The sequence below is a fragment of the Mangifera indica genome, chromosome 1, assembly GCF_011075055.1.
Source record: "Mangifera indica cultivar Alphonso chromosome 1, CATAS_Mindica_2.1, whole genome shotgun sequence".
Classification (NCBI taxonomy): Eukaryota; Viridiplantae; Streptophyta; class Magnoliopsida; order Sapindales; family Anacardiaceae; genus Mangifera; species Mangifera indica.
The window spans coordinates 4,468,057-4,481,933 of record NC_058137.1 but is presented as its reverse complement, the minus strand read 5'-3'; the positions used below and the strand labels follow the sequence as shown (position 1 = coordinate 4,481,933).

General features: G+C 29.2%; 2 protein-coding genes across 4 annotated transcripts; both read left to right on the top strand.

The window, feature by feature from the left end:
• Positions 1-326: 326 nt before the first annotated feature.
• On the top strand, positions 327-3,498 carry LOC123208543 (protein BUD31 homolog 2-like). 3 transcript variants are annotated; one of them, XM_044626084.1, is made up of 4 exons: positions 327-461; positions 2,098-2,199; positions 2,528-2,715; positions 3,011-3,498. In XM_044626084.1, the coding sequence occupies exons 2-4, from the start codon at positions 2,106-2,108 to the stop codon at positions 3,164-3,166; spliced, it is 438 nt and encodes a 145-aa protein (XP_044482019.1). In that variant the 5' UTR covers positions 327-461; positions 2,098-2,105; the 3' UTR covers positions 3,167-3,498. The 3 variants fall into 3 exon arrangements, with proteins under 3 accessions (XP_044482019.1, XP_044482012.1, XP_044482027.1); XM_044626077.1 differs by having other exon boundaries at positions 384-540; XM_044626092.1 differs by lacking the exon at positions 327-461 and adding an exon at positions 1,787-1,809.
• A 5,759-nt stretch (positions 3,499-9,257) lies between these two features.
• Positions 9,258-10,639, top strand: LOC123212413 (pleiotropic drug resistance protein 2-like). Its single transcript, XM_044631540.1, has 4 exons — positions 9,258-9,931; positions 10,011-10,131; positions 10,301-10,389; positions 10,503-10,639. The coding sequence occupies exons 1-4, from the start codon at positions 9,567-9,569 to the stop codon at positions 10,630-10,632; spliced, it is 705 nt and encodes a 234-aa protein (XP_044487475.1). The 5' UTR covers positions 9,258-9,566; the 3' UTR covers positions 10,633-10,639.
• The last annotated feature ends 3,238 nt before the right edge of the window (positions 10,640-13,877 follow it).

The window sequence follows — 13,877 nt, the reverse complement described above, 5'->3', positions numbered from 1 at the left end:
AAAAATTTACGCAGGACAACCATTTTTTAAATTTAAAATATAAAATCAAAATATTTATTTTTCTTCTAAAAAATTTATATTTTATCTTTAAATATATTTTATTTATTAATTTTAACAGGTGGTAGTGTGTTTTTTTGGATATAATTATTTTACTGGACTTTATATGTTTTTATTTTTCTTATAATTTGCGCAAATACTAATTTGTCTTACTTTTAATAAAAATAATTGCTGAGTGTCGCTAAAATGTCTTTAAATTGAATCAATTAAATTTTATTACTTGTTTTATTCATCAATAAAATAGAAATATTATTGTAGTGTCATTAAGTTAAATTAATTCAAATTTGCACCGTTTTTTGTTTTAATTAAGTTGTACCTAAATTGGATAGATATCATATCCCCGAAAATAAAAGGATTCTTCTCCTTTCCTCTTTCTGTGGCTAACCGAAAGGCAAAACACTCTGGTATGTCTCACCTGGTTTTCGATTCTGATTGCTGCTTCCATTTATCATCTTAGATTTAACAACTCAACTCTCGTTCAAGGTAACTTATTATTTAATTTAAATTTTAAATGGTTTATTTATGATTCTATGTTTGATTAGGGTTTAGGGTTTTAATAGGGACGAGTCCAGATGTTATAGAAAGGATGGTTTACTTTATGCTTTCAGCCTAATACTTGCTTTGTGTCGTTGGATTCATGATAAAATATGGGTTCATTTTTTCGCTCTTCGAGGATTTAATTTATTTGTTCTTTTCTTCGCGGCATGAAGAAAACTTTAGTCAACGAAGACATTTTTATAGGCGTTGTCTTGCATTCTGTTCTTAAATTACGTCTTTATTTGGTTATAACGCGAGCATATGAAGTACAAAAGTTGAGTTGGTAATGTAATCTTTCTGTTAAGGTTCTCTGAATTAGCTGAAGAAGGATGTTTCTATGGGATGTTTTGGTTGTGGTAAATGATTTTTGTATGTTTTAAACGTATCTGTAGATTGTAGTTTAAAAAAAAAAAATTGTGATAACAGACTTTGTCAGCCATTATGTGCCACATATTAGCCCAAAATTTTGGCTGAAACATGAAATCTAGTACTATGTGCTCATGCCTCTTTATTTATAGCTATACCAATACTATTGAAGGTGTGGCAATTGGTGATGAAACTCTGCACTTCAAAACGGATTCTAGAACCCTTACTAGTATCTATTCCAAGTTTCATGCATGAAATTTCAACCTTGGAGGAAGATTGGTCAAACTCCAGCCAGATCATTTTATACTAACGACTTGAGAAATGATTGTGGACTTGGAGATACTTGGGGAAGGATGCACTCTACGGAGTTGTCTCTTGTAAAACCAACACTAACAAGATTGTAAAATCTGGATCTTACCAAGTACTTTGAGTTAAATCCACCCGATTGGCATTGATAACAGACTGATATATGACATTGATAACCAGTTTTGTTATGTTTTGATTATCTGATTTCTAGAAGTTCTCTTTTCTTCTACCTTTAGCTGTTTTACTTTTTCTTAGTGGAGTTACACGTCATTGTTTCTGCAATGCCATCTATTAGCAGCTTGAGTGTTTAATGTAAATTATTTATGTTGTTAGTTGGTTGTTTGTTTAATTCATGTTTCATGGTGTAAACTTGATAAAGAGGAAGGGAAAAGCTGTGGTAGGGTCAGATCCCTTTTTTAAGTGAATGTTGTCTGTGCACATAATTGGATAAAGAGGGACTGTGGCCTGCTCTTTCCTGTTGTCATACCTACTGGCAACTTGACATTTAGGATAATCCGATGATGTCTGGAGAAAATACCTAAGGTGTTTGTTACTACTACTCTGGAATAGAATTTTCGTTCAAGTGTTATGGTGATCTACATTCGCTATGAAAGTTATTAGTTATTCTATAATGCAAGCAACTGATAAATATATGAATTCTAATTTGTGATTAATCACATTTTTTATTCCTCATCTGTCAAACATATGCAACTTGTACTGACTAATCACATGGAATATTTTTATTGGAGTGTATTGAATCATATTAACAGATTATTCAGAGAAACAGGTGACTTATGTTTATTCATTCTTGTTTTGTGTCTTCTGTGGCAGGTTGAAGAATGCCTAAGGTTAAGACGAACCGTGTCCAGTATCCAGAGGGCTGGGAATTAATCGAGCCTACCCTTCATGAATTACAAGCCAAGATGAGAGAAGGTTGTTGTCTTCCACATTAAGCGCATTTCACTGATTATCCTTTTACAATGATATTAGTTCAAGAAATTATAGATTCGTTTTAAGAGATTCTTAAATTTCATTGCATCTAATGTCTTATAAAATAATTTAAAGTCATTATTGGGTTTATGTTTTTATATAAATTTTTTTTAAATATAGACCCTAAAGGATGTCTATTTAATCATATATAAAAATATTAGTTAGTGATAAAATTATAAGATCTCTCAGGTGAGCTCCATAAGCATAGTATCCTAATAGTATTTATTTTTTGAACTTGTGAAAATAAAAATAACGTGTATGTTTTGGACAGCGGAGAATGATCCACATGATGGCAAGAGGAAGTGTGAAACACTATGGCCTATATTTAAAATAGCACATCAGAAGAGCCGCTACATTTTTGACCTTTATCACCGAAGGAAGGAAATATCTAAGGAGCTTTATGAGTTTTGTTTGGACCAAGGATATGCTGACCGCAATCTGATTGCAAAATGGAAGAAGGTTTGTCTAAATATCTATCTTAATTTACTATTGTGAAGTGTGTTCTGCTGGCTTCTTCATTTTTGGGACCAGAATAAGGTTATTAAATCTGTAATGAGGATAAGCTATTGGAAAGTAAACTGTTCAATTTAAGTTCCAGCAAAGATATATTGTAGGAAAAAGAGATTATTCAACTTATATAGGTCTTCTTTTTCAGTTCCTCATAGAAGTTTGTACTGTGTTCTCTGCTTAATCGGGGAAATTTGAGAATAGTTTTGTAACTTTTGATATTGAGGATGTGTGTTGTGACTTGCAGCCGGGCTATGAACGTTTGTGTTGCTTAAGATGCATGCAGCCACGGGATCACAACTTCCAAACAACTTGCGTGTGCCGAGTACCCAAGAATCTTAGGGAGGAGAAAGTCATAGAGTGTGTCCATTGCGGTTGCAGGGGCTGTGCCAGCGGCGATTAAGAACTAATAGATGGTGAGCCTACACACTATATGGTTGATTTCATCGTCCTTCAGCTAGTGTTGGTATTTTATCAAAAATGAAGCTTAATTTGAAAACTTAGTTCAGTGTTCATGTTTGTTGCCACTGAAGACTGAGTTTTTACTGTGATTGAGCAATCTAGATTTAGGTTATGGTATTGTTGTTATGTTGGGTTTGCTACTATGCCTGAAGCGTCAGATTTTAAACATGTCATGTGGGCGTGTATTGTCTAGTCATTTAACAAACTAACTTGCACAATTGGGTTGAATAATTTACATTTAAAATGTTATAATGCTATATTGATTTTAATTAAGTGGTCTATGAAAATTGCAAAAGTTAAAATTAATATTGTTATTTATTTCTTTAAATTTATTATTGACGGTATATCTTACTAAATCTAAATTTTATAATTTCTTTTGTGTATATATATATATACACACACACACACATATATTTTATTGTTTGCCTTGCCATACCAAAATAATTCCCATACTTTTTTTTTTTAATTTTTTCAAATAATCTAAAAACTACGGGATCTACACATTTTCTATTTTATGAGTGAATTTTAAGAACATGGTGAGAAATGATAATAAATGTGGAACTACAAGTACAACAAATATTGGATTGTTATAAATATGATTGGACGAATTGGAAAGATGTAAGATTTATGTCACTGAGATTTTATGATAAAAGAAGAAATGGAAGCTATAAAAGAAATTGGAAGAGTGACTATGCTTTTATTGAATGAGAGAATGATGTGAGAATTGTCCCAAGAATTGACCAGCCCCAAATTATCTTAAGTATGTGTACACAACACATTAGTTGTTTTTGTACTTAATATAATAAATTTGTGTTTAATTAATTAATGCATTTAATCAATTAGCCACCAAAACTACTATTGAGTTTACATGTGGAAAATCACATGTTATATAACACTCATTCTTGAATTTTTATCACTTACAGATAATTATATTAACATTGTTAAAAAAAAAAACCAGTAAGATAAAAAACTAAAATAAAATAACATAATTATTTAATGTCATGTAAAGTGGGGTTGGATATGCTAAAATTGTCTTATTAAAAATCTTACTAAAAAAACCCAATGGAACAAAACCTAGTAAAAAAAAAAAGGGTATAGTACACATTTTATCCAATATGTGATAAACTTTAAAAATTTTATCTCCCCTATTGTAGTCAAATTAATTTGGTTGTCTGTTGAATTGTCGCACATTGATGTTATATACTAACTTTTCAAATGTTGATGTCGGTAATATCTTGGTGAACAAATCTGCAAGATTCTCACTGAATTGTATTTGTTTAATATCAATCTTTTGGCTTTGGTGGAACTCATGAGTGTAAAAGAACTTCAGAAAGATATATTTGGTTCTGTCCCTTTTAATGTATCAACTTCTAATTTAGGCAATACATATTACATTGTCTTCATATAAAATAGAAGAAGTATTTGTTGTAAAAGAAAGATTGCACGTATTCCGAATATGATGGATGATAGATCGTAACTATATGCATTCTCGATTAGCTTCATGAAGAGTTAAAATCTCTGAATGATTTGAAGATATTGTAATTGAAATCCATTTGGTGGAGCGTCATAATATTGTTATGTCATTATAAGTAAAAACATATTTTGTCGATAAGTGGATTTTATGAGGGTTAGAAAAATATCTAACATTTGCATGTCCAACCAAAGTAGGATTTTTAGGGGATTTGATAAAATAGAATAATTTCAAATCTTTAATTCTATATAGGTAACAGAGTATATGTTTGATTCTGTTTTAATAGCAACGAGTTGGTGCAAAGCTAAATTGAGCTAATAAATTCACTGTAAATCGGATACAATTATTATAATATAATTATATATTCAAATGATATTCAGAACTTCAAATTTAGATTCATGATTTTTGTAAATTTTAAATTACAAATTATATTCAAGACTTCGAATTCAGATTCATGATTTTACAAACTTTGGATTGCAAATTAAATACAATTATAAATGAAAAATGAAATAGAAGAATAAAAAAAATTAAAATATCTATAGTTTGTATTTTGTAAATAAGACAATATTATAATTGAGATTTTTGTATTTATAATATACAAACAAACCAATAATATAATTGAAAAATAATTAATATTAAAATATATTTGAACTGATCATACTGATAACGTGTTATAAATATAATTAAATAAATTAAAAAGATGCAAGATTTATCTAATTGAAATTTTATAATAAAAGAAGAAACGGAAGTTGCCAGCTTTTATTGAAGGAGAGAATGATGTGAGAATTGTCTCTCCGAATACAAGTGTTCAGGGATTTATATAACATTTCTTCACCACCCATCATGCCTAAAAAATTGACTAACTCCCAATAATGATCTTAAATGTGTTCACATAACACATTCATTATTTTTGTACATAACATAATAAATTTGTGCCTAATTCATTAATACATACATAGCCACCAAGCCCTCTATTGAGTTCACATGATGGAAAACCACATGCATATCATGAATGTAATTTAATTTTCTCCACAAAGTCATGTTTTGTTTTCAGTTTTCGAGTTCTCAATATGAAATGAAAGCACCTTCTCAAATCCGAATTACCAGTTCAATTTATTAGCTTGTTCGTCACTTCCACTGTTTTTCTCCCTTTGGTTCCATAGATTTTTTTATATTAATATTATACATATTTATTTTAAATATATAATTAAATATATATTATTATATAATTAAATATTATTTTATCTTTAATATAAAATTAATATATTTTATATTTAAAATAGAAACACATAGTTTTATTTTTTTTAATTATTGATAATATGAATTCATCAAAATCATCTATATACACCATTGATTTTAGATTGTACAATATCATTTTACATCAATGTTTTTAATCCAATGATAAATATGTATCATTGTAGACGAATTTATATAAAGGCATCTATACTAGATTTTATATTTATATAAATAATAACAGCAATGCTATCTATGTATTTTTATTATATAATTTAGATTTATAAATTATGTATTTTTTTTATGATTGGAGATATACCTAAATTATACGCACCCACGGCATGTGCAAAATTTTCTGACGGTTCTTATGGGCGACCCGCACATTAACATTAATGTGCAGCTCTCTCACGCAAGAAACCATGTGGCGCACATTACATGTGCTTACAAAAGCCTTGAAAAACCCTAACCGCCATGTGAAGAGAAACAACCTTTGCCGTGAGTCTCATCTTCACACCAGCTTTCGGGCATGATTTAAAACTCCAATTTCGTTTGTGTTTCGTGTGAATACCAAAGTTCAGATTTATATTTGGTTTTGAAGGTAATTTCGCAGCTTGTTATCGTCAATGGAAGTAAAAGAAAACATATTTAATAAATACTTTATAAATGTAAATAATATTTTTGTGAATTAATTATCTTATAAAATCGATCCAAAAAAGATTTTTATAATATATTTAATTTTTAATTAAAAATTTTAATTGTTATTCCATTATCAAAAACCAAAAAATCCCTATAATAAATATTCAAATTTTACATTCATAAAAAGATACCATTATTATAATAATAATTTAAATAACACAAGGATATAAGAATTTGTGTTTGCAAATAGAAACAATCACAAAAGGAATATAAATATATCAACAAAACTAAGGGTATATAATTTGGATATATAAATAATATATTATTTTATGATTGAATGATGTTAAATTAAAGATAAATTAGTATTTAATCTTATGATGAAAACTATTTTTATATGCTTTTGATACATAATTTGGGTATACAAATAATGAGATATTGTGTTATTAAATAATTTTAAATTAAAAATAAACTAACATCTGATCATATAATAATATATAATTTTATATATCTAAATTATCTATAAAATAAAATGTACAGATGTAGCATGGTTCTAAATATATATATATATACATAAAATAGTGGCTTTCTTCATAGGGTGAGAAACCCACAAATATTATAATAAATTTTGGGTATTTCATGTTTTGTAGACTTAAATGTTGGTTCTTGAGATTGGGCCGAAGTAAACAACCAGTAAAACCTCAAAATAATAGATAGATTCAGGTCAGTTAACAAGTATTTAGAAACAAATTTTAAGTTTAAGATACCCCTAATCTAACAGTGTCATATACCTAAAAGGCCGAAAGACTTATTCCCAGCCAAGTTAGAATGGAAACCCAAATTCCTATTTTTCAATTTTTAAAAATTTAAATACTTATTTATAAATAAATTTATATTAAAAAGCTAAATTAGGGTTAAGAGTAAAACCATTATTTATTTAAAAAATTAAATTTTTATTATATTTTTCTCTTCAAGTTTAAAAATTCACAATTTTCCCCTAATTCAAAGTTTGAAAAATGACAAATATCTTCTAAGGTTTTTTTCTCTTCTCTCTGACACAAATTTGTTGCCTCTGGTTGTCGGTTGTCCTCCCTCCTATCTTATCTCTCCCTATGGTCTCTCTCTCTTCCCTCTTTAATTGTCTTCAATTGAGACAAAAATAAAAATGACACATCTTGTCTCAAACGAAGACCGTTCTCTTCATCTCAATTGAATATGGCTTGAAAGAGAAGGGAGAGGATCACGATAGAGAGAGATAAGATGAGAGGGAGGATAGTCAACAGTCAACAGTCAACAGCTGAAGATGGCGAATTGTCATTAGAGAAAAAATGAACAAATCTTATGGAGTATTTGTCACTTTTTAAACTTTGGGTTGAGGAAAATTGTGAAATTTTTAAGTCTAAAGAAGAAAATGTGATAAAACTTTAATTTTTTAAAATTTTTAATAAATAATAGTTTTATCTATAACTCTAACTCAGGTTTTTAACAGAAAATTTATTTATGAGTAAGTATTTAAATTTTTGAAAATTGGAAGTAGAAGTTTGGGTTTTTCACTATGCATTGGGTAGGAACAACTCTGTTGGCCTACCTAAACTAAGATTACTTAAGACATTTATAAAATAAACAGTTACAAAGTGATAAGAATCTAAGTGTTATTTTTGGATGATTTGACTTAAACTTGGGGACCAAAATGATAATGGCACTCAGCACGACACAAAAAAACCTGATCTGGTACTGTAGCATATCGGGCTAAACCCATGGGCCTATTGGGCTAGATCTCGGGTTTTAATATTAAGCCTATAGATTGACCCAGCCTGCCTGATATTGTTTAAAAATAATATTTTTTTCTTATTTTAGCTGGCAGAAGCAAGGCTTCTGCCTTGTAGCTAAAGCCTTGGCCTTCATTTTTTTTAAAATTTTTTAATTAATTAATTTATTTTTATATAAATCCATTCAATTTTTTTTTCATTTTCACTTTCATTTACAAATCTCTCAATCTCAATTGTTTTATTATATTTTCAATCTTATTTTCTCTCATCAATTCTCTTTCAGAAAATATCTGAATTCACACATAATAATTCTTTGTGTTTATAATTTTATTTTTATTTTAATTTTATCATTACAAAATATTACAAATAGATTAAGTATCAAATGAATTCAATCCATTTGAATATTATCATAATATATATTTATTTATATTTTATAATTTATACAGTATGTGAATTAATTAATTTATACTATATTATAATTTATAATATTTTTTATCATGTAATTATGGTATTCCTCCATCATAAATGAGAGATTATAAATAAAATATTTAAAGTACTGTATTCGATTTTAATAATTGAAAAATTATTTGTGTTTAAAAATTTTAAATATTTTTTTTTTAAATATTGATTAAATAGGTCAAGTCAATCCATTTAAGGTCCATTTTTATATGGGCCGGCCCAACCCATTAGCCGATGGACCGAGCCTGAGCCAGCCCGGCCCATCGCCACCTATAAGCATCTATGAACATTAATCGTTCTGAAGATAAATGGGAGCAGTATAAGCATTTATGAACATTAATCACTAAATAACTGAACTGTTCAAGTATTTATTGTATATATTTCTTTGTTTCATTTGCAGACACTTTGGTTTTGTTTAGTCATAGGCACCTCAATCAAAGGGAGCCAATCTTGATTATTGAATAAATATGTTTAACACGGGAAATTCGTACTAGCTTTATAGGGAAGCTAAGTAGGAGAGGGTGAAAATACCTTGAAAGTCAACTTGCCTCTATGCCTTAGCCCTCTGGCGTCAAACCCTCAGTCCTTCGATCAAGGAGTGAAGCTTAGCGCTTACAGGACTAGCTGGCATTCGCTTCAAGTCTCTTTATATTTATATAAAAAATTCTTTCAAATTCTTTTATTTGGTCTTAAATCTACCTTTCTACAATAAAAGATTTTAGTTGAAGTGCATAAGAACGCTCTGCGATCATATCCTAAAGGTATCCAACATCAACATGGCTGCGGCTCTAGCCGGAGATGATCTGTCAAGAACGTGGAGCAGTCGGCGGAGCTGGGTGGGTTCCACCAGTTTCCGGGACGCATGGAATGCTCCATCGAATGTGTTCAACCAGAGTGGAAGAGAGGGTAATGATGACGAAGAAGAGCTCAGGTGGGCTGCAATCGAACGTTTACCCACGTTTGATCGGCTGAAGAAAGGGATGATAAGACAAGTTCTTGATAATGGAAAGGTGGTTCACGGTGAAGTAGATGTTACTAAGCTTGGAATGCAAGAAAAAAGAGTGTTAATGGAGAATATATTGAAGGCCGTTGAAGAAGATAATGAAAACTTTCTTAAAAGACTTAGAGAAAGAATCGATAGGTAGATAATATAATGGTTTTAAGATTTCTTTTTATATTATTTTTTCTCTTGAGTGTTTTTATGTTTTTGTTTGATGCAGAGTGGGAATTGAGATTCCAAAGATTGAAGTTCGATATGAACAATTATCAGTAGAAGGAGATGTCTATGTAGGAAGTAGAGCACTTCCTTCTTTGCTTAATGTTGCATTGAACACAATAGAGGTATTTTCATTTAGAATTAATTTATTTTAAAGTATCATTCAAAAACTGTTTGGTCACATTTTTATATTTGAATGTCGTTTATGTTATGGGTTACTTTTGTGAAAGTAAAATTTAACGTTGTTGTTCTTTTTGGCAATCAATCTGTGTGTTTACTTTTTCATGAAAGAAGAGTGCTCTTGGATTGCTTCGACTCGTCCCATCAAAAAAGAGAAAAATACAGATCCTTAATAGGGTTAGTGGCATTGTCAAACCATCGAGGTAATTTCATATTTTCATTGTAATTTGTATGTTTCAGATGGGAGAGTGATTCTAGCACTATATTTTATTGGTTTTTGTTTTGACTAGTTTGTTGCTGAAATAAATATATCCAGGATGACACTTCTTCTGGGTGCTCCGGCTGCCGGCAAAACCACACTGTTGCTGGCACTTGCAGGGAAGCTTGACAGAGATTTAAGGGTCAGTCTTTTTGTCCACCAATTTCAGGATGAACGTAAAACTTGATTCAACAACTACTATGGGGCGGTTTGGTTTGCTTATTTTAAATATTATTTTAGTAATTTATCTTTTATTACTTATATTACTTTATTTGGTTTGTCAGTTTTATTATCAATACTAACGTGACTAGTAATATATGTGATAATTTGATTACCACTTTTACCTTAAGTATTAAAAGATTATCAAAGTAATCTTGATTTTATTATAATTATATTATTATTTATTAATTTTTTAAAATAAAAATAAATTTATTTTTAATTAATATAACAAATAATATAAAAAATATTTAAAAATAATTATATTCAAAGACATTTAAATAAAATAATTTATTAGTATTCTTTTATTACAGTTAACCAAACACATTAATTATTTATACCGTCCATTTTTATCAAATTTTATTAAACATAGTAATCATTTATACCCAGTAATTTTCTCAGTACTCTATCTTTAAACTAATCTTTCTAATTTGGTAATAAAATATTACCCAAACCAAACGTCCCCTAAGTATAACTTGATAACTTATTCCCACCCAAAATATCATATTTTCTCAATTTCTCATCTCTTAACTTTGAAAATCTCTAACACTTACCCATGGGCAGTTAAAGTTAACAAAACTTTAACTCCTTAAAATTTAATCTCTTTTTCTCCCTCTAAACCTTACAAACTAAAAGTTTGGCCCCTAAACCAAGTTTTAAAAAATGACATTTTCCCTTCTTAGGTTTAGTTTTTAATCTCCAATATTAACGCTGACGACGAAGACCCCCAATGCATCACCATGCTCCAATGGTTTCTCTCCCCTCTTTTAGAACTTAGGCCAATTTTTTCGTTAAAACTAACAAACTTAACCCCATAGGTGAGTATTTAATATTTTCATAATTAAGAAATGGATATTCAGAAAAACATAATACTTTGGGTGGAAATAAGTCCTTTGGCCCAATTTTAAATTAAAAATAAAATAGCACTTAATCGCATAATGACGTATAAATATATATCTATTTGTGTATTTAAAATTGATACACATAACATTGCCCAACTGGATTTCGCAATCTTTTAACTACTTGGGAGTTTCGAACAGGCATCTGGGAAGATCACCTACTGTGGTCATGAATTAAATGAGTTTGTTCCTCAAAGGACATGTGCATATATTGGTCAACATGATCTTCACCATGGAGAGATGACAGTGAGAGAGACATTGGATTTCTCTGGGCGCTGTTTAAGTGTTGGCACAAGATATGAATTGGTGGCAGAAGTTTCAAGAAGAGAGAAAGAAGGTGGAATTAAACCAGATCCTGAGATTGACTCATTCATGAAAGCCACTGCTGTTGCAGGGCAACAGACTAGTTTGTTCACTGATTATGTTCTCAAGGTTTGATCTCCATTCCATTCTCAAGTTGATGTGTTTTTAAGCTGGTTTATGAGACCAAACATGCCACATTTGCTTGCGTCATCAGATTCTTGGCTTGGACGTATGTGCAGATACTATTGTCGGTGATTTGGTGAGAAGGGGTATTTCTGGTGGACAAAAGAAGCGTTTGACTACCGGTTCGTGTTTTTTTCTTTTTAAGTAATATTATATTAATTTATTTAAATTATATAAATAAATACAAATTTATAAATGTTGTTATATAAATAAATATAATTTTATTTTTAATTTAAAATAATTTAATTAACTAATAATATAATTTTATTGTTTTTCTCTTACCATTTTTTTCACACCATAACTGCAGTATCTTAATTTACTATAAAATTTCTAAATTATTTAAATAAAAACTAAAATACTATTTTTCACAAATATATATTTATAAAGTTTTAAAAATTTAAACAATTATCTATAAACTAATTTTTATTAAAAAATTTTATTACAAATAAAGATAAAATAATTATTTTAATAATAATATTAAAAAATATATAATTTCATCTTATTTTTTTTTTAAAATTTTAAAAACTAATAATATTATTCTAATTTTAAAAAAATACCTATTTCTTCTCACCCTTATCTTTCTCCAACCACCGCCTATCCACAATGAGAACTCCTTTTTTCTCTGTTAATCGACTATCTCTCACCACTAAAGCAACCTAGTTTATATATATATATATATATATATAATATTATTATTATTATTTTTCTAAGGGCAAAGGATTCTTTCTCACCCAAGGTCCCTAAACCTTACACCCTTTGTTAACTTTAAAATTTTCATTTATCTATTTATGAGTAATTAAAATTAATAATTTTAAAGATAAAATTATCATTTTATCTGTATTATTAAAAATAAATTTATATTTTATTTTATTTTCTCCCTTAAATCTTAAAACCTAACAATTTTCTTTAACCCAAGTTTTCAAAAACAGTATTTTCCCCCTCAAGGTTTTTAAATTTTCAAATTCAATTTTCTGACATCGTTTCTTCCTCTTCGACGACCTCCAGGGGACATCTCTTCTTCTCCAATGCGGTCTCCTTCTGATAGTTCTCTTGGGTATCGTTATCGACAAAAATGATTTGTCTTCATCCAAAGATAAGGACGAGGTCTTTGTCGATGATGAAGACTCTTTGTCTAAGAGAATTGTCAGAAGGAGACCGCATCAGAGAAAAAGAGGCATCATTTGGAGGTCGTCGGAGAGGAAGAAATATTATCAAAAAATTGAATCTAAAAATTAAAAACTCTAGGGAAAAAACGATGTTTTTGAAAACTTAAATTATTTTTATTCTTTATTTCTAAATGTTGACCGGTTATTTATTTATCATGTCAACTCTAATTTATATAAAAAGTTAATGACGAAAGGTTGGAGTCGTTTAATTTGGAAAGCAAAAATCCATTTATAAATGTCTTCCTGTTGCAGATGGTGGATTTTTCCACCCAATATTATTGACTTTGGCCAAAAGGCAATGGGAATGCATTAAATTAGCTTGGAAAATTGGCTTGGAAAATTGGCTATGTTTACAGCCATATTTGTTGACTAATGGGGCAGCCAAGTGTCTATAAATACTGCCCCCTTGCCCTTCATGATAGATATGCAATTCTCTCTTCTCTTCTCTTCATCCGGATTCAATAGAAAATTACTCTCTCAATTCTTTCTTTCTTTCTTTCTGCTTCTTCTTGTTTCTTTATTCCTTCTGCCATGCTTTGGCTTAATAATTTTATTTGAAAAGTCAATTACTTTATTAATTTTATAATACGTTATCAACACCATCAGTTTAGGTATATTATATATTTATATTATATCGTTATGCTACTTAAATATTATAAATACGA